Source organism: Polyodon spathula, chromosome 27, assembly GCF_017654505.1.
Source record: "Polyodon spathula isolate WHYD16114869_AA chromosome 27, ASM1765450v1, whole genome shotgun sequence".
Taxonomy (NCBI): domain Eukaryota; kingdom Metazoa; phylum Chordata; class Actinopteri; order Acipenseriformes; family Polyodontidae; genus Polyodon; species Polyodon spathula.
This window is the reverse complement of record NC_054560.1, coordinates 4,441,870-4,466,281: the sequence shown is the minus strand read 5'-3', so window position 1 is coordinate 4,466,281 and position 24,412 is coordinate 4,441,870. Positions and strand designations below refer to the sequence as shown.

The 24,412-nt window shown below is 43.7% G+C and overlaps 1 protein-coding gene across 2 annotated transcripts in view; it reads left to right on the top strand.

The window, feature by feature from the left end:
- The first annotated feature begins 204 nt into the window (after nt 1-204).
- The window catches only part of LOC121301642 (fibrillin-2-like), a 52,379-nt gene continuing 28,171 nt past the window's right edge, over nt 205-24,412 (top strand). Inside the window, exons 1-11 of one of the 2 annotated variants that reach the window (XM_041231204.1) lie at nt 205-334; nt 2,118-2,327; nt 7,531-7,613; nt 8,314-8,412; nt 11,536-11,631; nt 12,288-12,383; nt 18,213-18,410; nt 19,342-19,467; nt 21,186-21,311; nt 22,971-23,123; nt 24,111-24,308. In XM_041231204.1, the coding sequence (XP_041087138.1) occupies nt 2,155-2,327; nt 7,531-7,613; nt 8,314-8,412; nt 11,536-11,631; nt 12,288-12,383; nt 18,213-18,410; nt 19,342-19,467; nt 21,186-21,311; nt 22,971-23,123; nt 24,111-24,308 (1,348 nt within the window). In that variant the 5' untranslated portion in view covers nt 205-334; nt 2,118-2,154. Of the gene's footprint in view, nt 335-1,993; nt 2,328-7,530; nt 7,614-8,313; nt 8,413-11,535; nt 11,632-12,287; nt 12,384-18,212; nt 18,411-19,341; nt 19,468-21,185; nt 21,312-22,970; nt 23,124-24,110; nt 24,309-24,412 lie in introns of both variants that reach the window. The other variant, XM_041231203.1, reaches the window with a different exon arrangement.

Sequence of the window (24,412 nt, the reverse complement as noted above, 5' to 3'; positions counted from 1 at the left end):
AAACTGTATAAAACTAGTAATAATGTCTATTGTCTCACTCTATCCCTCTTCCCAAAATTAACCTCACGTCGTACCCCACCCCCCTCCAGAATTAAAAACATTTTTCTTTTGAGGAATGCGGTGGGTTTGCCCTGAAGTCCGTCTCCTGTGCTCTCGTGTAGAGAGAAGGCCCTCCCTCCTCCCAATTTGGGTAAATCGTTACGTTTTTTTTTTTTTTCTTCCCTTTCTCACACTGGGACAGCTTAATTCCCCTCTCTACACCCCGCATCCCCATTCCAAAAAGCGACACCGGACACAACTGCTTGCTGCAAAAAGGCGCTCCAAGGATCTGAAGGTACCGCGTTCATTCTCTTCGAGTCTTTTTCTATGCAAATTAATTACACTACAACAGAAGTTATCCTGAATTTTTACTTGCCAGGGGATTATTATTTTCTGCGTGCATAATTTAACTTTTTTTTTTTCCTTATAGCTGTCTGATTAGCTTTACTGAAACAAACAAGGCAAAGATGTTTTTTATGTATTATTATTATTATTGTATACAGGCTAGTGAACGCATGTTTTGAATTTACTGTACACCGATTTGATTATTGAAGATGTTAGTTGTAATGTATATCGTATACGTGGGTGTAATTTTTTTCTATTCAATTTCTGATTCAGCGTGATCTTTTGTTACTTATAATTAATTTTAATTAATTGATATTGTGTAATCACTAAAGTATAGATTACGTGCTATATGTGCTTTCCAGTCCGTTAGCAAATTTAGACAAAACATCCCAGATGTTCTAAAGTGCCTAAATAAATAATAATAATAATAATAATAATAATAATAATAATAATAATAATAATAATCGCCGTGTCCCTTTTCAAACAACTTGTTACAGTGTGTGGTTTTTCATGTGTGTGTGTGTGGGGGGGGGGGGATGCATACTTTTTTTTTTTTTCCAAAGCTGGTGAACGATTTTTCTCATCGGTTTATTAATTTAAATGTACTTAATGTTTTAAATAAACCATGGCTTGTAATTTGGAGATGCTGTGCAAAAAATGGCCTTATTCGCTTTGTTCCAGAGATATATAATAAAACCACAGTGACACATGCACAATAAATCTGGAAGGCGGATTTAGTTTTGAAAATGGGATTAAGTTGCTGTCTGAAACGCCACCTCGGTGACACAACTTGATACCTGAATCGAGCAGAAAATCATTCCGTCAACCCGCCCCCATGCCTTTGTTCAGGCGACTGATTTGTTCCGTCCTACTCACACACTCTCCTGTGGCCGCTGCTGAAGACGCTTGTCAGCGATTTTGTACCCTTCCAAAATTAATTTGCTTTAAAAAATAAATAAATAAATAAAACACACACACATAAAATATGCAATATTTTGTCGTTTTTGCAACATGGTGCTTCAGAAATGAAGTGCACATCACGTGGAACCTTTGTGTTTCGTCAAATGCTTTCTTTTTTCCCGTGAACATGTTTGATAGAATTTTGAAGGCGGTTGTCTCTCTTTTTTTTTTTTTTTTTTTTTAATTGTCAAACTAAATCAGTACTTTTGCAGATTGAGAGACTGTCGCAGTAAAATTACAGTGCAAATAATTCCTTATTGATTGTTACAAAACGTAGCCAATGCAGACAGGGTGTGACGGGGGAAGGTAGACGCTGAACTCACAGTGCAATGTGTGTGTGTGTGTGTGTGTTACACAAATCATACACAAATCATATTTCTGTTACCAGTGTCAGTCCACGAGTGATTGATTGATTACTTCATTATTTAATTAGAGGGAGCATTCCTGTACGTTTTTAGTTTAGTTTGTCAATAGGTAAAGTGCCCTACTTTTCTGTGGGGCTAAAGAAGGCTGTCTTTTGGGAAACGTGTGCCTGCATTTAAATAAACGGTTATCCAGGCACTTCATGTTTTACTAAGGGATATGCATATTCTTTTTCCTGCAGTTTTCCCAAGGTGGATATTAAATACTTCTGGAATTTATGTTTCAGGCACCAAACTGGATTGCATCAGTGCTGCAGCTTATTAACACAGGGACTTGTTGTTTGTAAGAGACCAGGACAGAGGAGAGCAGAGCGGTGTGACTGCCCCTCGAGAGTGAACCCCTTCTCCCAGTGTGTTTCAGGAGACCCCAGCGAGCACAGGAGCGGCTATGGGGGCGAGGTGGCTCAGCAACCTGCTGCTGGGATGGACGGCCGTGTTTTGGGCCGCCAGCCCGTCGGCGTACGGCCAAGACCCTTTCCAGGCCAGCAGGTTCTCATCAGGGCCAGACGAGAGAGAAATCGCTAACAGGGTGCGACGGAGGGGACAGGAATCCCTCAGGGGGTAAGCGGACTGTCATATATGTTTTAATTTACACTGGGAGCTCTATGCACCAAGCAGGGACAGCAGAAGCACTGGCAATGTCAGCTACCCTCACTACTGCAAGCAGGCCTGCCTTGAAGGCACAACTCTCTATTAATGTCTTAATGTCTGTTGAATCCATGGCGCTCTGGTTTTGAAAACGTGGAGGTAGGACCACCAAGTTGGACTGAGCTCTGTAAACCCAGTTAGGATCTCCGACCAAGTCTTAAAAAAAGCGTTTTGGTTATTGAGGTGCTATTTTCATTTGCTATAGACCTGTGTCTAGAACAGCAAATGTTGAGCTGCAGTGTATTAATAAAAACAGACTTATGTTAAAAAATGTTGGTTGGGGCTCTGAAAGTGACTGACTGATAAACCAATCAAAACATTGATCCTGTTGGCTGTTACCTAGAGCCGTGTTGACCCTCGGTTGGTTCCAGATTGTGTGCGAGTAAGTGAGGAAAAGCATTCCCATCGGAGGAGGGAAGCCCATATTCCTTGGCTGAAGGATAGAATGCTGGGTAATGAGTCAATACATAATGGATGGAAAAAGAACCAACACTGTATACAGATGTGGCCAGAAGTTGTGCATCAACTAGAATTTTAGGACTGAGACATCATTCAAAAAACAAAAGCTGTCTTCAGTTTTTTTCGTTTCAAAGTAGATGGGAAACTACAAAGTGATAATTCAATATGTTAACGTGACATTATTCAGCAGGTTTCATTCGATTTTAGGAAGCAAAATGAGTTAATGCTAAAGGGTGGTGCATAGCTTTTGGTCATAGCTGTAGATGGTTCATGATTTATAACCACATAATCCTGAGCTCAAGCTATGTCAGCTCAAGCTGTAATATATTGGAGCAGGCTCATGCTGGGGTTCATGCTTTTTATCACACCATTTTGCCTTTATTTATTTTTTACTGAAAGGAGAAGAAATGTCAATGATGATGATTTTTAATGTGTTACTGGCTATCAGATGGCAGACGGCCCCTTATGCACACGTCACGCTCCCAGCTAGTAGCATTAATTATTAGTTGCCCACCTTTTCCTTTCCTCAAACCCTCACCCAGTTTTGCTGAGCTGTGCTTTAATAGCAAGTCCCTTTAAGGCAAGGACAGTGTGAAGGAGTGATGTAATGTTGCAATGGTTTCAGGCTGAGGTAACTGCGAGGGAGGGGTAGGTATGGGGGTGGGGACAGGAGTTCAGATCAGCAAGAAAACCTCAGCCCTCCTGGGACTGGGTGGAGGAGAGAGAGAGTGGGGACGGGGGGGGGGGGGGGGGGGGGGTTGGGCCTTAGTAGGAGCTTGTTGGTCCTGGTGGCCTAAATGCACTTTAGGGGAAATTGTGAAATACTAAATAACAATGGTTTAGAGGATATTGTAATTTCTAGAGAGAAAAAACACACACTTTCTCTCTGTCACTCTCTAGGAAAATGTAAATTACATCAAGAGCTGTTGAAGTTGGCAGTGCCAGTAATCGGAGGGATTTGGTTGAGCTCACAACCCTGTACTAATCAAACCATGAGCTCATTGGAGCATGATTATTCATTTTTAATGCTTACCAGCCAGCTAGCATGGTTTAGAATGTGTACTGATCTTTTAAGGCTTTGCTTGAATGAGCTCCAGGCTCTCCGGTTGAGGGAGCCAGTACTCTTCTCTGGGGAGATGTTTCGGATGTTGCCTGCCCTGCTTGGCGATATTAATGAAGGGAGAAGATTTTGTTCAACGTTTTCTGCTGCCAGTTCTGTTTTCTTACCACTAATCAGCAGGGATGGGAATTAGACTCCCACTGCACTGATAAAACCCACCATAAAACCGTTAATGGGTCAAACTGATACACAGTAAGAGTTTGGTAAAGGTGTAATCTAGTATGGGACAGGTAGCTGCATTGTGAACACATGAGCAGTAAACAGGAAATCTATCCCATTATAATAGCTGTTAATAATTTACTATGCACCTGGTGACTCAACCTGACAGTATGAAATGACCATCTTACGTACTCTACTAAACGTCAGAGCTTGTAAAGCATTAAACAGCTGACGGAAATGGTATTGCAGGAAACGATCCACAGCTTAAGCGTTTGATGCAAATAATTTGCGTAATGCACCATGCTGGATTACTTTGTTGAAACTCCATTAAAGGCGCAGCGTCTGATGATGTAAAAAGCTGGAACGAGAAATCCCATAGATATTGCGAAGTCACTGAGACCTCGTTGTTTTGAAGGAGATGGGACGTGGCCCCAGCTTTCGTCTAGACGGAAAGGATCGGATATGAACCGTGTTGACCAGAAAGGTGACACAAAGAGGCCTTTTAAGCCCTTTAAGAGTTTCACATGACTAAGGTACCCTAACCCAGGGGGGCTGAATACGCCACAGGGAATTAACCATCAGGCTCGCCATGAATTGAGTGAGTGAGCTGTCAATGAGATGACCTTCAACCTTTAGCTGTGGTTAGTAATGGGTCACTGTTGCCATGGTTCTTAGGGCAGCAGTTTCAAAGTCTTTGATGTCCGACCTTTGACCTTGTGGCCCTGTGTTTATGGACACTTGGAATTGAGATCCAGCACTGATGAAGGTCTGAAACATTGAGGGTATGTTTGTCTACTTGCCTTCAAAGAAAGCATTGCATGGATAAACAGTGAGATTTGTTTAGTCTGTGAAATATATAATTCAATCAACACATATTGAACCATCTTGCTTGCCATTCATTAACAGTTGCGTTTTCAAAATGCTATAGGCTGTGTGAATAAGGAGGTGATAGTTAGTAAAAATCATTGGTTATCCCCGATAATAATACAGTCAGGTGTTTTCAGTTACTTGCAGTTTGGTAGAGGGGGGCGAATGTGGTTTTGTTTTACTGTGGCTTCACTGACAAGTCTGTGGTATGCGCTCTCCCATCCTTGACAGTCCGTGGTTAAGGGATGTTTATATATTGAATGCTGCTTGACATGTTTGTGTTTCTCAGTTCTCCGGATAGCTTTCCCGCACTCCAGTACACAAGAACGACATCCAGTTCCGTACACACTGACATTTGTTCTAGACTATCCAAGTCTGAGAGTATTCCGGCATTTACAGTAAACAGGCACCGAAAGCTGGGTCTGGACTAATCACATGACCCCCCCCCCCCCCAACATACACTCATCCACAAAACTCTAAAAGCTCATTGTAGAGTGGGGGAGGGGGGTTGATAATATAGCACCAGTAAGCTCTCTGGTGCTGAACAGTTTAGCAACAATTTTCCAATCGATTTGCCCCTCTGCTTGGCTACCTGAGCTGTGCACTGTGAAGCATGTTCTGTCCCAGTCCTCTGCATTTTTTTATCTCAGGTGTCTGTGTTTGGATAAGATGTTTTTCTTTTTCTAAATACGTGACAAAGGATTCTATTAAAGTTAACGAGAGGGAGAGCCAGCGGCTCAGTGGTTACATCAAAGAGCCTGCGGAATGTTAAGAGACAGGAGGAGGAGGGTCTAATCCCTTTTAAATTGAGTGCCGTTCCAATACTGAGATAAACGCGCGAGCGAGCAGGGATTGCAGACTACTGGCTGGAGAGCTCAACGTGATCACTTTCTTGGTTGAAGACGTGGTCAAGCACATTGTGACCCAAAATATCAATGCGTCTGCTGTGTATACTCCTCTTGGGCCAGCAAAAATGACTGGCATTCATACATTTCAACATCTCTTAAGAGGAGGGAGGATAATAGATGTAGGCCCTGTCTGCTCCTGACTGAATCCGTACCCTCCGACTGTACCAATTTCTCCAGTACCGTACCGGCTGTCTGTCTTTGGTACCGGATCCTCGCAGCTTGATCGTGTGAACCAGATTCTGAAATCTACTCGGTCCTGATAGAGTGAAAACCAGGCGTGTTTTAAACAAACTTCAAGCTCGTCTATGAAATCTCACTAAAATTTGAAACTAAAATCACAATCAAGGTTATTACTGTACGTCAATAAAGTAAACCCCCTCCATGAAATAAACACTGATCAGTTCTGAAAAATATAACACTGCACTGCCTGTAGATGTATTTTTTAAAGTTTAGTACCTTAAATGCACTCTATCCTTATACTACTATTACTGTTAATGTCAGTAATATAGTGTGCCTATTTTCATCTGTCAAGTGTTGGAGGGTATGTGAATGCAGACAAGAACCATGGCCGTCGTGTTTATGGAGTGCTGAGGACCTCTTCAGTCTGGATTGGGTCACTTGGGGTTAGTTCTTTGTTGGTCCTGATCCCTGTGGCCTGGTTTTCCTATTAGACTGCTATTACCGGTCTCAGTAAGATTCTAAGTATCTTAAATCTTGCCAGGGTGAATGGGGATCAGGATGTTAGCAGTGTGCTGGAAGTCTGAAGGGGAAATACAAGTAGAGAAGGGTCTCATCAGTGTCCACCGATCAAGGCACGCACCCAAACCTTTGTGTGTTTGACTTGCTTAAGCCAAGGGAACACAAAGACACATTTTCAGGAAGTGGCTTGAAACCATTCTTTGGCTGAAATTGTGTCTTTCATCCCAGAAAAGCTGTATAAATGGCACATGGTGTTTTCACACGATAAATCCAGCAAGCAGATTTGATGACATGATTTGGTGTTTTTTTTATATGGAGAGTTAGGAGGCATAGTTTAGAGGTTGTGTCATTGTCCTTATAGCCTAGCGCTAGTGGAATGGGCATTAGGGTTCCACAGGATAAACTGTATAAATACATTTGAAAATGGGGTCTCGTAAATGAACACTGGGGGACTTCAGTCGAGATGGAACCTGCCGGAACGGCCTGTACTCTTTTCTGTAGGCAGTAGTGGGGTAGTCGAGCTGGAACTAGGAATGGATCAAGTACTTAAAAAAGTACTGAAGTATAAATGCAAGTACGAAGGGACAGCTTTGGGTGGCTGCAACATTCGCCATGGTGACCCTAATGTGTCCTGAGGGAATCATAATTAATTCATTAAGAAAAGGATTATGATTAAAATAAAATAATGGCATCTGGATTAGTAAAGGTTACTTCGCTCGTTCCAAGGGTTTCAAATGCATTTTTTTTCACTAATAAGTCAAATTATATCAATTTTTGATTTGTGTTCTTTAGGGTTAAGGGGACACGGCATCTTTTCTCCAAATGAATTCTCTGCTGCCTCAATTCTTTAGAAATTCTCAGGACTCAGTGAAACTCTAATGCCTTGACTGTTTCTGTGTTGCAGACCCAATGTGTGCGGTTCCCGTTTCCACTCGTACTGCTGTCCCGGGTGGAAAACACTTCCTGCAGGGAACCAGTGCATCGTCCGTAAGTGCCCTGTGTACCATTTTATACTGTAGCTTGGCATCTTCAAAATCAGCTAAACAGATGTCAAGTATACATACCAGTGTCTATGACTGTAATAGGATCAATACGATAGTGATAAATGCATTATTTGACAGCATTTCATTTTATTTAATCACACTCTGCACTTGATTCACAGCCTCCTTCTTCACCCCTTATACGATGTTCTGCAGTACATATATATATATATATATATATATATATATATATATATATATATATATATATATATATATATATATATATATATATATATACATACATACAGGAGTGTGCAAATCTATTAGAACACCCCATTGCTTCTGTAGTTTTGATTTGTAGTGTTTGTGAAATCAAGCTGGAACTGAAAATCCTGATTGTGATTGTCTAATTTAATTGATGACTTTGATAGGCCACACATGCAATTAATTTAAAATAGTAAGAGAAATGGAACACTGAGCCACAAATGGTAAAAGGCTTTTTAGAAGTTGTCTAAGATGCCTATTTAAAGGTCCAACGTTTTCATGAGGGCCTATTGTTTGTGACCGAAAATTACTGGCCGAGGTTTTCATGCAGGTAGGTATATAAAGGATATAAATGACAAATCTTGAGGTGTTCTAGTAAATATGCACACGACTGTATCTCACTGTCTGTCTGTCTGTCTGTCTGTCTGTCTCTGTCACAGCGATCTGCAGGAGCACCTGTGGTGAAGGGTTCTGCTCTCGACCCAACATGTGCACCTGCTCTAACGGCCAGCTGTCTCCAGGCTGTGGATCTCAAGGAGGTAACCGCAGCTCAGGGAATGGGGCTTCTAATCGTTTCACTCCTTCACACAGGCCACGGTATTCACAGTTAAGATAAGGACTGAAAGGGTTAAAGCAGAGCCATGGTTGAAGTGGAGCTGATGATTAGAGAGGTATGGAGCAAGAAACTCAAAGGGAGTGTCCAGCAAAGCTTGCATGTTTAGTTTCTTGCTCGTCTTCGACCTGATCACTGTTCACTGCTCTGGGTTTGTGTTGTGGTGATGTTAGGAGTGCAGAAGCGCAGTGTGCACATGCGTTTCTAAGCTGAAGCCAAATGATCAGTCATGTTCTAGGCATGTTGTGTTAAGGATTGGTTTTTAGCAGTAATCAAAAACAATGCGCCGTACTGTTACCAAGAAAGGGCTAAGTGTGGATTAGGGGGATGCACTGCCACTGCAAAAATAGGGATTTGATTATTTATCAACTTTCTTAAAGACGGATAGAGAAAAACAGGACGATCAAAGGAAGCGTCTCTGAATCTCAAATACAAAAGGAAATTTGCTAAACTCCCTGTGTCCCAGACAGTGCTGTCCAAATGCTGTGTGTGTGCTGGTAAGAGTTAGATTAACTGCTCCATTGCTGTTTGACCTTTGAAGTTAGAGGGTCACATGAACTCAGTGGAACTCCACTTCTCCTGGCGCCCAAATAGGGGTAAAATTCACACACACACTCACCCACACACACACACACATCCTCACTAATTCTCAGCTCTGGTCCGTTTGACCTGGAGGTGTAAAGAGGAACTTCTTCTAATGCTCCAAAGCACTGGGAGAAGCTCAGGGCTGGATTTATGTGCTGGGAAACACAGCCTCTCTCCTCCTCATCCCAGAACAGCGCGGATCTCTCCATGGAAAAGAGACCTCCATCTGGCAACAAGCTCCGAATCCCCATGAAGTCATTTTCCATTGCACAGCGCCGTCCAGACCCTCGGATCACTGAACGATCCTGCTCTCTGGGGGGCACTGCGAATTGTAATGGTTGTTTGGTGGAGGGGGTGGGGGGGGTGGACAACTTTAATATGTTACCAATAAACAACAGAGATACCCTGGGACCAGAGCCCAGTCAAGACAGCTTTAATAAGTGTGATCCCTATGATACGGTTTGGACTTTGGTATAATTTGCAGCTTTGGCTTCGGTTGAGGTAGTATTGCCTAATATTCCCCAGCACTTAAAGTAGACACATTTAAAACTAGTTCCAAATGCTGCCTTCTTCATTACCCTGCTGTATGCAATAAAGACAAATTGATTGGCCCTTGTAGGAAATACCACAGCTTGCTTACAATACTCAAGGTGTCTGTTAATATTCTGTAGTTAGTCGTGTGGGCTATTATTAGGCCCTTTTATGGGTATTCAGCCCACATCCAGAGGAGGCACATGTTTATAGCCCGGTAACAAAGCCGTATACCAAAGAAACAGGCAGCGGTGCTGGCTGGCTCGCTGTGGGCATCCTGTGGAGTTGAATAAAAGCTGCACAGATCAACCCGCTCGTAATTACTATTTGCATCGGTGAACAAACAAACAAACAGCAGCCGGGTAGGTTCAATAAGTAACCCAGGCCAGAGCCAGCTGGCTGAGAGAGAGAGAGAGAGAGAGAGAGAGAGAGAGAGAGAGAGAGAGACAGAGAGAGAGGGGCTTGGCAGCACACACACACACACACAAAAGAATGCTTTGAATCTCTGCACTGTGGATTTCCCTGGGCACTTTTTCTAAGTCTCTGTTTTGGGCCGGGCTGGTGAACAGTAATGCTTTGTGAGACCGTGTTGCACGGGGGAGGACCGAAAACAGTGACGCAACTGCAGCCCCCGTTGCTGAGCTTAAACAGTTCAGTCTGTCGGATTGGAAACAGGCAGTCAGCGGTGTGCAAACGCGATACCTCATATATATAGGCTGGGGAGTTATTAATACTCAGACACTGGGCTCTTTATACAGCAGGCTCTTGCCAATCCAGCCAGGCTGCTGACTTCCTTACAAAGCGTTACTACTCATTTATTGATGAAATGGAAGTATCGGAAACAGACAAGGTGTTTTTTGGACTTGTACCAGTTCCGATCAGTGCTCTGAACACATTCCTACAGGGTCCGGTCCAAGGTGGATCAGAATAGTGCAGTTTTAATCTAATCAGTGGCGGTTTAGTTAATTAAAAGTGTACCAATATCTCTTAACTGTGCATATGAGTCTCATTAGTGTATTTTTTATCTACAACAATATAGAAAATATCTAATAGGGACCCGTTCAATTTAACAGCAGCAGTCGTCCGATCACTTATATAATGAGTCATGTTATACTTACAGCTGCTATCCAATACCTTACACAGTGAATTCCGATTGCGCACATTGTGTAGCAGCTGTACATTCCACTTTTCGTATTATCGGTATACTTCATATCAATTCCCCACTCTACATATCCTTCTGAGTCATTAGTTAGCTGGGAGATTCAACTAAACCCTTTCCGTGCTCCTTATTCATGGAAGCTCCGAGCAAACAGGGAGACCCTGAAAGCTGAACTTCATATCCCAGATAGACGCTGCCACTTACTGCCATGCTGAGCATGCCTGGGCGGTAAACTGAAAATCGACAGCATGGTTATGAGGGGGTTAGGGAGGCAAAACTGACGGGGACTGGTAACAGTAAGCGTGTTTCCCGAGACGTTTATTACGTGATTTAAGGGGGTGTTCCTGGAGGTGTTTGATTTAGTAGTTGTTCAGCAATGGCAGCTTTAACCGCATGAGCAGTTCCTTCTTATGACCTAGTGCTGAGCGCCAGAGTGACCCCGTAAACGTACATTAAAAGCCTATAATGATAGAAGTTGCTTCTATCAAATGTATGTAATTAGAATGCAAACCACGGTTTTAATCAGTTTTCTTGTGTTAGGAGATATCTAGGTTCTTATTGATAAAAATATTTAACTGTTTCTTCCTGGTAGTCACATGGCCTGATTGCTGCCTGTCCATTGGATGAAACCGAGCTACATTACGGTGATATATGCCACAGCAGGAATATATTGTAACTCACTCCTCTAACCTCAGTTATCTATCTTAGAAACCCCCTGAGTTGGGATGGCATTGCTGCAGGTTATTCCTGACCCCCGTATGTCTGTTTCCACAGTGCAGTCCTGTAATGTGAGGTGTATGAACGGGGGCAGTTGCAATGATGATTCCTGTGTCTGTCAGAAGGGATACAGCGGCACCCACTGTGGACAGCGTGAGTCAATTCTTTTTACTGATCCTAGCTTTCAATATCCTTTTATACACGGAACCTAGCACCACCTACTGGCAATGCTATGATTAGGGCTGTATTTTTTTCAATGGTAAAAAAAACGGTTATTTCTAAAAATAGGCATTTCAAGATATTCCATATTTTAAACCTAATATTTATTAAAGCCGGATAAAAATAAAAAAAATAGCGTTGTCACTTACAACAGTGATAATTTTCTGTTCAAATATACCTGAAGCGAACTAAACCGGCTGCCATGTTCCTGAATGCAGTGTAACAGGAAGTGCGTCAATAAGGCAAACGTTTGCTGTGTTTACTTTTAAGTATTTCACAAAAATAGTGAAACCTGTGATAACAGTGGAAAAAAACACAACCTTAATAATAAGAACTTAATTGTAGATGTGAGCCAATAGTACTGCAGAGATGTTAAATGATATTGAAGGATAATTTGAACACTGTACACCCATCCAGTCAATTGTATTGGTGATAATATCAATTTAAGGTCTGCATTGTTTAAGTTCTAGGCCTGTTGTAACGGGGTTCCCAGGTTGTAAATTAGCATGCCGTACTGTAACATTTAAAGACTGCGGTTTTGGGTTTGTGAATGGCAGCTGAACCTGTCTCTTGTTGTGTTTCCTTGGCAGCGGTCTGTGAAAATGGCTGTCAGAACGGAGGCCGCTGTATTGGACCCAACCGCTGTGCCTGCGTGTACGGCTTCACCGGCCCCCAGTGCGAGAGAGGTAGGAGAGCAGCACTTTCTTCACACGCTACTCTGTGTTTGTGGGTAAACAGGGTCTGTAGACTGTAATGTATGTTCTGTTTCATCGGCGTGCATTGTGTGGTTTTATTGCCGTTTTTGGCCTTTTGCACTTTAAGTATCTGACCTAAAACTCTCATGGTCTTCATTTATGGGTGTGCTTTGCAGCACGGTTTCTCAGTGTTTGTTTGCTTGCTGGCTGGCTTTGCTTTTTGTGTTGTTCAAGCCCACCTGTTGACTGCGCTGTGCGTTCGCTCTGCAGAAAGGACTCTTTTAACTTCTCCCCTGGTAATCGTTCAATTTCTTTTCTCATGTGATCTGATTAAAGTCCGCTCAGGGAAGCTTCTACTTTCAGTCCAGTATTGCAGAAACTTCCTAGATGTGTGCAAAGAGAAGACATTCAAAACTGTTATTAAACACATGAATAACGTACAGGAAAACTTCGCTTCTCGAGAGGGCTTTTCTAAAATAAAAAACTAGCAAACAGGAGAAGAATGTCTTGAGATTACTTTGTGTTTTTAAAAGCACCCCCGGCCCCTGTTAGCAAAGAGGAGACTGAACCCCCCTCTAGCCTTCCCATTCACCTCCTGGCTTGTTTTCTAGAAAAACACAAACGCTTCAGGAGAAACTAACAGACATCTGGCAATAAATAAAGGCCCTGTAATGACAGAGAGCATTTCTTTGTGTAGCCATGGACATTTGCTGATAGGAGGAGACAAAATAGCCTCCCCAGCTGTGTACACAAGGCCTAGGCTAGGCCGGCACAAACAGTCTAGTCACCACGCTGAGCCGCACCAAACCTGGGGAGCTGCCGCCCACCCCCCCTCTACTGCTTTATTATTTGGTTTAGTCAGTGGGGGGTTCAGTTTGATTTCATATATTTAGATAAAGAGGTGAAATGTGATTTTAAAGTATTTTATTTTAAATATAATTTATTTTTAAATATTAAGTACTGTGTAAATCTCCAATGTTGTTACCCCAGAAAACGACTCTATAAATCCCTGCGTGCTTTATGTCTTTGATAACCCAGCTCACGCTACACTAAATGCCTGAATATTTTATGCTACTTTATCAAGTCGCTGAACTTTAGATGCCCTAAAGCAATCCGCTCATCCTTGCAAAGGAGACGTTTTATCTGAATGGATTCGTCACCACTCACAAATTAAACTGTCAAACAGGGGCAGGAGTACAGAAAATGAGTCGAACAGTTCAGTCTCTTTTGTAACAAGCCCTTGAGTAAACGTTGAAATGTACATTAACCCACACTCCATTCTCCTGGAGCCAATGTGGGTGGCCAGGGCTGTTGCTTTTGTATTTGAGACGATGTCCTTCACATTATCAGGGACACAGACATGCATGCAGCTGGGCTCCCTTGTAAAGACAGGAGGAGCCCTAAGCATGCTGTTTTGTAACTTTCAATCATTGAACAAAATAAACGATATATGTTTTTAGTTAACATTTAACTAAAGCCAGGCTGTGTCTATCCTCTGCAGTCTCTTATAAAGTTGCAGTTAAGTTCTGAATTCTGCTCTAAAGAATGGAGCAAAACAATAAAAAGAATAATCCTCTGGGGAAAAATGGGCTGCTGTTCCTTTTAAGAAAGTTCACCTTGGCGTGAGAATTCTTCGCCCCTGGCTTTTTCCTAAAGCACCTAACTAGGAACATTTGGCAGTAATTAGAGTGCACTATTCGGTCTACAGCCTTCCTGCCCCACACTCCACACACACACACACACACACACACAAAACCATATTAAAATTCTTTGGATTGTAATTTGGCACTGTAGCAAATCCGACCCTTACTAATTTGCTATCTGACACATGTTGAGAAATATATACAAACAAAAAGCCAAACCAGATGTGTGCAAAAATGTCCATCAAGCTACAAAAAAAAAAAAAAAGATTTGCTGCACTGGATTAAGCTGGATTAACGTGCACACATACACACACAGTCACAGCGAAGCAAGAACAAAGACACACACTAATAAGCCATGCACCCTGCTAAACAGACTGCTAACCCTCCTCACTCTGTAAGTAGTAGGCTGGTGTTAAAGGTATAGGCTAAAGTCTAGACTAGGCTGCATATTTAGGACTGTCTGGAACATGTTGAGGCATTTGATTCAGTTCAGGGTGGACTAAAAACCTGCCTGGGTATTAGGGTCGGCTATTCTTCTAATCAGAGCCCTCTTCCTTCTCGCTATATGGGTGAGTGGTGCTCTGTCCTGGTGGACTTCAGAACACCTTATAAGCCTGTGTTGAAAATGCCTGCTCTGTCTCTCTTAAGTGTTTCCTGTAAAATGTTATCAGTGTCACAGAAACACCAGTTTCAGGGCTTGCTTCCTGAGTTTCAGCAGAACTTGGCGTACAGTAGAGGCCATTTATAACCCTGTCTGCCTGCACCCTGGAAGTGGGGGCTGTCAGGCTGGTAGGGTGACATAGTGGCTGGTGGGTGTGAGGGGTTGATAAATCTTTATCTACATAAACCGTCCTACTTGAAAGATTAGGTAGAGTTTACTTGAGGACTCGAATTACCCGCAGACGCCTGGGGAACTGAATTTTAAAGATTGCGTGACAGCTATAATTAAAACAAATTCCTTTGAGATCCCGGAAGCTTTTAGATAAACAGAATCCCGTCTTCATCAGTGAATTACCAATTTTCTGTTACCGTTTTTTAATCTAATTGAAGACAAGTGGTGTAATCTCCCTGACAGAACAGGGGAAAAGTAAGTTGATGAAGTCTTCAATGACATGTGAAATGACAAGAGGAAGGCTTTTATTGGTCTTCCACCTTGGTAGAGGCTGTTTCCATCCCTGGGGTGTGCTTGAGAAAAGGGGAAGCTGAGATTTATACTAGCCTCACGTCTGCCAAGTCTTTTACCTCCGTGCACAGGAGGGTCGTATATTCCACCGGATTCATCTCCCTTTACGTTTATTAAGAAAGCAGACCTGCTGAAGACTCTCAAGCTGCAGGTCAACACCGGAATGGGATTGGTGCGTGAGGCAAGCTTTGAGGGGGCTCTACTGGTTCTGACAGGGAACTCAGGAAAGAGAGGTGGGCTACCCCCTGCTGGGTATTCCAGGAACTACAGGGACACGGTGACAAGAAATAGCTGGGAAATGCAAAATGTTCTTGCTGGTTTTATGAAAAAAAAAAAAAAACATTTATAGTTACAGGGATTTCAATGCAGTGTTACCCATAAGCTGAGTACAAGTTCAATAAATCAAGATAACATTGCTACAATAGAGGCACATCATTATTTGGTTGCCAGTACTAGATTATTAATATTATCAATGTTAGCTATTCGATGACTATAGGAGTTTAAACTTCAGATGTCTCTGAAACCATATCAGCCTCCTTCAGTTCAATGCCAGACTTCTTAAGTAATTCACAAGTTGTGTTTTCTTTGATGAATGGTGGCGGGAACTCCAAACATATCGCCACGGTGACTTGAGAAGCTATATGGGCCTCCAGAGGGGAAATACTGGGGCACCAACCCACTGAGCTAGCTAGATAGACCCCTGTAGGAGAGAGAGAGAGGCTGCTTGTTTTAGGTCTCTTATAAATCACTGCGCTTTTAGACACTGGCTTGCTTTAATCCCGGAAACATTAAAATCTCAACAGGAAAACCTGAATTCCTAATGTTTCCTTCTTTACTAGGAGCTTTGACCTCTCAGTCCAGCAAGTCTATTATTCCCTTTTTTAATTCGGGAGGGGGCTGCGCTGAGATGGAGCCTGGAGAAAAGAGGTTGAAGGGGAGTGGGACGCTAGCATTGTTTCTGGGAGAGATTCAGGGATAGGGAACCCATCTTTGACCCCGAACCAGAGTTTATAGCTTGTGTTGGGGCCCTGTAGAAAGAAGGAGAGGGAAAGAGAGAGGGGGCAGGGTATATGGATGCAGGGACAGTACTCCTGTTTAGTTGCATTCACATTGCATTATTTTTTTCTTCATTTCAGGATTCGTCTTAAAATGGAAAGGCATTAATTTTTAAGGCTTCAACAAGCAACATGTGGTTTTATTCAAAGCACTGCAGATTAGTTCCATTCTGCTTTTGCGCTGGCATTCCTTCAAGTTTGAATGCGGTTTAAATGTCAAAAAATTGTGAATTTGGGGATAAAGCGAGGGGTGGAAATGATGGCTGTCTGGATAAAACTAAACGAGACCTTGAAATGAAACCCTGATGGTTTGATGTGAAACATGCTGCAGTCAAAGCAGCCAGTGGAAATGACTTCAGAGCGTTCCCAGCGCTCTGTGAAATGCATTGCAGGCAGACATTTGGCCAGCTGTGTCCACAGGGTCATCTTCTACTCAGGAACGGTGCCTTTGTCTCATACAGGCTTCATGCTTTCAGACTGTGGAGCAAAGATTTATGCGAAACACTAGCAGTCAAGCAACAGGTAATACCAGTATTCAAAATAAAAAAAAAGCTCCTTAAATTTGTTTTACTGGTGCACAACAATTTAACAGTTGCCTATTTTTTTTTATATACATTTTCCCCCATATAAAAAATGCAATAATGTCATTTTTGTAGATACAGACAGTCAGTTCTACTGATTGCAAAGTTTCTTGTCAATACTATTGCGTGCTTTGTTAATCTGTACACAATTCCTTTAAAAGTGGCACTGAACAAAACGCATTATTGCCCAGGTACCTGTGCAGTCTCGCTAATGATCATGGGCTCCTAATTACTGTAGGCACAGAATAATGCTTTGTTAATGCAGGAAGGCTCTCCCTAGTCTTTGGAAGAGGTTGCACTGTGACTGCTATAAAACCAAGGTGATGCGTTGGAATTTTGCAGGTTAGAGTAAATCCACAGTAAATCTCAGACTGCATCCTCTAGACTTTTGAAAAATTCACGAACACAGACACATGCACTTAATTAAAAAACAAAAAAAAGTGTGTTTGTGTAAGCAGAGCTGTTAATGAGCCGACTGTAGCAGTTTGAGCCAATGCACATTTAATTACCATCGCTCTGACGTTCTCAAGCTCAGGTGTGGATAATTACCTTTCTAGTAAAGTCTGGAATGGCTCAAACAGCTGAGCAAATGGGTGTATAGTTTCCAGCCCTAGCAGAAGACACATCGATAGAAATGAAATGAATAGCTGAAACATTGCAGGTTTGCTGGTTGGAACTAATCGATATTCTTGTCAAACTTCAAGGAGGTTATGTTTTCAAACAAGAAGTTTGAGTTGATTGCAGTGGTATGGGGTTGGGGTTGGGGTTGGGGGTGGGGTAGATTGGGTCACATCTGGAGTGGAGGCAGTGAGAGGCCACGCTCTCTGATCAATCCCAGATGTGTGTCACCCCCCTCCCTCCCTCCTCACCCCCACCCCCTCGATAGGTCAGTGAGGCTTGCAGGGCACTCTCAAACATTCCTCTCCTCAAATTGTCCAAGAAAAGATTTGCGCTGTGAGGTCACAGGTGTCAGTAGGGGAGAGGCTGGAAAGAAGGGGGGGGGGGCTGCTGTCTTTCACTGATTGTTGTATACAATTGGGTAGTAGTTGCTATAGCACTAACTGTTAACTATTTTGATATTATAATTATAGGGAATGCAGCAGTCATTTTAAACAATGGGCTTTCTGTTTGCTGCTTTTACAGAAACCCAAGTCTAGTTATTTAACTTTCCTCGTCAAAAAAAAAAATTATAATGGAGACAAAATTTGTTGTAACGGAATAAAAGCAGGCATGATACGTTTGTCCGTAACGTTACAACACTCTAGGCCACAAAGTTTGTACGATGACTCTTCCATGTGGTATTTACCCTGCATTCTTGATAGCTCTCTCTCTCTCTCTCTCTCTCTCTCTTTCTCCAGATTACCGGACTGGCCCCTGCTTCACTCAGGTCAATAACCAGATGTGCCAGGGGCAGCTGAGTGGCATCGTGTGCACCAAGACCCTCTGCTGTGCCACCATCGGACGGGCGTGGGGCCACCCCTGTGAGATGTGCCCGGCCCAGCCTCACCCCTGCCGTCGCGGTTTCATCCCCAACATCCGCACCGGGGCATGCCAGGGTAAGAGAGCGGGTGGGCTTGGTGTAGACAGGCGTTGCTGGTACCTCCTTTATAAAAGTCTACCACTGTGTTTTTGCAGTTCTACCATGCTTTTCCCTATGCATATCCCGATTTGCCATGTTTATTAACTTCACCATAACTTGTTATTCTTTACAATGCTTTCCTATGCTTTACCATTATTACGCTGTGCTATGCTTTTACTGTGGAAAGCTTTCATAAGGGTTGGCAAGGCTGTTGTCGAATGGACAGCAGTAATTGCCTTTAAATTAAGTAATGTATTTTAGTTGTAATACTTTTCAGATATTAAAGGCAAATGTTGTAGAGCAGTGGCCTTATTCCAGTGGTAATTTTTGGAGTGTATCATTCATATAATTCTAACAAGCAGTGACTAACCCTTGTCTAGTCTTGCTTAGCCAGGGCGCTCAATTCCAAGTTTACCCATCTTAAACACAAAACAACCTTGATTACATGCACCATTACGCCATTGAAAATGACGTTCGAATAAGAAATACTTGTAAGTTTGCTGGATCAGGCTTCCTGTGTTTCTGCGGGGGCGGGAGTCCTTCTATATCTCCAGTTAGGCAATTACGATGCTGGACGCGGTGCAATGCTGCTATTAGCCTGTTTTCGTTCAGAATCAAATTCAACAGTTCATCCAAAAAGCATGGGGTGAGGTGAGATAATCTCAAGGAACGGAGCCACAGGATTGGTTGGAAGTGATGTAATGGCGCACCAATTATAAAAACTGAACCGGCAGGAGACAAGAGACCCGTGGAGAATTGGCCTCAGGCTCGTGCAGTCAGATCCAAACTGTATTGTCGTTTGGTCTGCGTCTAGCAATTCTGCATGGGCTTCTCTCCACATGCCTGTTGGCCCAAGGGGCTCTTTCTGCCATACCTGCTGTAACAGAGTACCCCCTCTCTTGTTTCAGATGTGGACGAGTGCCAGGCCATCCCAGGACTGTGCCAGGGAGGGAACTGCATCAACACTGTGGGCTCCTACGAGTGCAAGTGCCCCGCGGGGCACAAGCAGAGTGAGACTAACCAAAAGTGCGAGGGTGAGTCAAGTCATGTGATACCAGCTGTGGACAGGACACCACACTCCCTTAACATGGGGCAACATCCATGACTTCTAACATCCAGCTGTACATTCTGAGAGTGGAGGGGAATAGTTACACCAGGCCTCTTTATTCTGACTCCTTAATTATTGTATTTGACAAAAGTGTAGCTTCTAATTAGCTGCTTGAAGAGATGGTTCTCATGGTGCCCCTCTCCCCAGCCTCAGGCTTGCTGTCTCTGCTGTGCATGTGTGCGTGCGTGCGTGTTTGTGTGTTTGGGGGGGGGGGGGGGGTTTGAGGGGTCATATCCAGCACAAAAATTGCTGGGGGAATAGTTTTATGGAAACTGTACCTACAAATGGCACTAGCCGAATTGTTTTCTAGTTGATTTACTGTCTTACAGTTGTGGATGATTTTCCTTTAGGGGCCCTTGGGAGCAGAGCATCAGTCTCTAGCTGGGATGCCTTCGTTCTCTATAGGGTGTTGCTCGCTGTAGGACTGCACTCGTACGAAAGGGGGTTGCCCGTCTATCCATGCAGTCCAAATCACTCGCCGCTTGAAATTAGTCCCTGTGGGGATCAATCTATATAGGGACCCGGGTTAACCCTTTACAGGTTAGTTATGTCTAGGGTCACGGTTTAGTAAGCAGAAACACATTCAGGGCCAGTCCTTTAATTAAGAAAGAAGGCAGTCCTAGACTCCTGAACAGCAGGTCATTCTTGTAAAAGGCCGGATTGTTGTAACCATGCTGTGGAAAGGTGCACTTCGGTCTTTGAAGCTGTCCGGGAGCGAGGGAGGTGTAATTACAGGACAAAGTGAGACTGTAATGCAGCGACCCCAAGCTACCAGCTGGGAGGCTGTTTAGTCTTGCTGTTCGTTCTGGCCTGGACTGACACCATTCATCTGAGAGGGCAGGGGAGAGAGGAGAGAGAAAAAGGAAAGGGGGGGGCGGGGGGGAAGAGGAGAGTGGAGAGAACTGAGAGAGATGAAAGAGACAGGGGAAGTTTATTTTATGGTTTTGACACTTTAAAAAAAGACAAAAAGGAATGGGTGCATTTACAGTCAAATGGTAGTGAGCAAGAATGGTCTGCTTATAAATCAGACTACCCCTCCTCTCCCACACACACAGACACACACACACAAACACACACACACACACACACACACACACACACAAACTAAGTGACCATTTATCAGATGGCAGATGTTTCCTTTTCTATCCAGCTGTCTGCAGTGGGTAAAGTCTGGTCCCATTCACTGAGAATGCTGACTCTGGGTTTGTATAGCAGCGTGGTGACCTCTCTCACCTCCCCTGTGCGGCAGCAGTGCCTGGGAGAATGGGTCACTGCATGCAATGAGGTGTCTACCACAGAGCTGCCCTTTAAAGTCTTACTGCAGAATCCACATTGCAAAGTACAGTGAAGCAGAGGCACCTGTCACTGTGAGTTGGGAGCTCTGTTACAGTATAGAGGGGTATAGATTGAGGGAGAGTTGGGGGCTGTATTACTGTATGGGGGGTGTAGATTGATGAGAGTTGGGGGCTCTGTTACTGTATGGGGGGTGTAGATTGATGGAGAGTTGGGGGCTCTGTTACAGTATAGAGGGATACAGATTGAGGGAGAGTTGGGAGCTCTGTTACAGTAGAGAGGGGTACGGGTCTGTTACAGTATGAGAGAGAGCTGAGTTTGTGGTTGATGGTGCTCTCCTGTCTGTTTCAGATATCGATGAGTGCAGTACTATCTCAGGAGTGTGTGATGGGGGAGAGTGCACTAACACGGCTGGCAGCTACGTGTGCACATGTCCACGAGGCTTCATCACCAGCTCTGATGGGACACGCTGCATGGGTAAGTGTGACAGACTCCCAAGCTGTCTTCGAGCCTGGCTCACTGAGATCTAGTAAAGAGCTGGCCCTGAGAGCAGCGGCAGAAGCTGCTGAACGGTGAAAGAAATAATTAGGGGGGTTTAATCTTGTTGTTTTATTTTAACCCATTAATATGCACCTCAAAGCACTGAGCAGAGCAAAGGCAGTTCAAAATAATCATTTAAAATGATCAAGAAACATTTCAGTTGTTAGTCAGCTTTTTAAAATCAATCTAGAACCTCGAGGCAGTGTACCAGGAAATGCCTTTTCAAAGAGATGTGTTTTTAAACGATATTTTAAACGTGACAGTGTGTGTGTGTGTGTTTGGTGTGTGGGGGGGGGGGGGGCAGGTATTACTATCTTTGTGGGTACAAAATTTGAGAAAATGTCCCCACAAAGATAGTAACTCCTGAAAAAACTACGTTGTGGGGACGTTCCCACTTTGTAAAACACGTTTTTAAGAACTAAATATGCCTTAATTATAATTTTTTTTTAAAGTGCTGACTTTCACCCTGTGTGGAGTTTTGTCTGACTGGAGTTAGAAATAGTAAAAAAAATATAGTGAGTCTATGACAAGTCCTCACAAATATAGGAATGGAAATGTGTGTGTGTGTGTGTGTGTGTGTGTGTGTGTGTGTGTGTCTGGGATCAGTGTTTGCATTGAATTACCACAGAGGAAAGCGAGGGACACATTGTACAACCCAAGCAAGCTTGCACAGCTGACACCTGGACTGGGCTAACACAATGGCCCTCTTTGTTGCTTCCGGCACATGCAGGGTTAAGAACGAGAGTCAGTCTGTGGAGTTACTGGGCAGGTTTGGTGTTGTAGCAGAGAGCCGGCATGCCGTCTGTATAACTCCAGTGTTACAGGCTCCACTAGCAGACTGAGACAGAACCTGGTCCCAATGCATCATGGAGCAGCTATTTCCCAGAGCTAACATTCCACGCAGAATGCACTGCCAAGCCCAGAACACACAATATTGTTTCTGGCCTCTCTCTCTCTCTCTCTCTCTCTCTCCTTTCTCCTCTCGCTCTCCTTTCTCCTCTCTCACTCTCTCTCTAGCCAATACACCTTAAAAGAAAATCTCTTTAAAAACATGCAAAATATTATCAATTTCTTGAGGGATATTATGGTTTGAAAGTTTAAGATTTCCCAAACGCTTCCCGAGGTTCAGACCCACATTCCCAGCCTGGAATCTCAGAATTGGAGCACTGGGTCGGGAATGTGTGACTTGCAGTCTGGAGCGCTTTGAAAACCTCACTGTAAAATGTTTTTCCAATTGAAAGCATGTATTTGTGTGGAAGATCTGCTTCCAATTTCAGCCTTCCTTCTCTCTCTCTCTCTTTCTCTCTGGCCTGTGCTCTAGAGCAGAGCAGTTAAAGCACACTGCGTCTGAGCCAGACAGAAAGCTTTCCATGTTACATGTAATTGGCTTGCAATGAATCCACATGGAACTGATTCATTCCAGACTGCCGGCTCGTTAGCGTGAAGATAATCTGTGTTCATGCAGTCCGATGTCTTTTAATGACTCTCCTCCCCACTTTCATTCAAGTTTGAGAACGCTGCTTTGTTGATGTGACTTTCTTATTAAACTCATGCCCTCGCCCTTCTCTCTCTCTCTCTCTCTCTCTCTCTCTACAGATCAGCGCGTGGGAGCTTGTTTCTCTTCTCTGGCCAATGGCCGTTGCGCGGGGGAGCAGAGTGGACAGTACACCAAGATGCAATGCTGTTGTGAAACAGGCCGCTGCTGGGCAGCTGTCCAGATCCCGGAGATGTGTCCAGTGAGAGGCTCCGGTGAGTAGAGCTCTGATACTGACCACAGCGAGGGCCATTGCGAATGCATAGCACAGTGTGCAGTCTTTTAAGACAGGAAGATAATTGCATATATATATTTCAATGCAGAAAACAACAGTGACGTCTATTGACAAAAGCTAGTGGTCTAGGTTAGTAGAATTAAGAACCCTTGTCTGGACAGTTAAGCCCACTCTTTGATGTAATACACAAAGCTCACCTATTGATTTGCTGATGTGTGTTGCAGAATAAATTACACTATTTTTTCACAATGAGAAATGTGTCAAAAATGAGGTAATTTCCTGCACTGGGCTTTTAAGCTGTTGCCAGGAAGAGGGGGGAGCTGAATCCTGTAGCAGCTTGCTTATCAAACGGGGAGCGATTACAAGGGCCTGCGTGACACTATTAAAATGCTTAGTGGTCATTTTCCTGACAGAACAACAAAGGTAATTTCACTAATGCCTTAGACTCCCCCGAGATGAAATGAGAGTCGATGGCCTCTAATAATCCCCTGATTTCTTTCCCCTTTATCAGGAAAGGGGGCCTGTTTTGGGGGAGAGCTAATGGCAACCTCCCTTTCTTTAGTGACATTGTCCAGGCCACTGGGCTGGGTTTGAGAACTCGTCTCACACTCACACATACACACACACACACACACACAAACAAAGGGCTTGCTTACATGATATCTAAAACCACAACTAAAGGCATTAAGCTGAGGGAACACAAAGGCTTGGAACTTGGTTTCAATAGACTAGGATTCAGGCAACTGCATGGCACACCAGATGAGACTTGGAGTTTGATGCAGCAACCTCAGACTGGTTCTCCCGGTCTCCTGGAACCAGGTTTCAAGCCACTGTTCCCGATGAAAAAGTGGCTTTGTGTACCCTCAGATTTAGACGTTCTTTACGCTTCATAAAGAACTGTAACTGAGAGAAATTGCAACCCAGTAGGTAGGTTTCCATCTCAAACCCGTCTCCTTCTCTCTTCCAGATGAGTTTCACCGGTTATGTATTGCCGGGGTTCCCCATGGTGGGGGGAGCAACGGGGGGTTCCCCCAAATTCCCAACTTCAACTACAACAACGGGCCGGGCAGAGGCGGGAACGGGGGTTACATGGACCAGAGGGGCAACGGCGGAAACGGGGGCAATGCGGGTAGCAGGGGCAACGGTCTTCCCAGCTCCAGCATCGGTAAGCAGAATCGGGATTTATTATTTAGCCATCTCTGCCCTTATAAAAGTTTACCATAGTACGGGGCTGGCCAACCCTGGTCCTGGAGAGCCACAGTCCTGCAG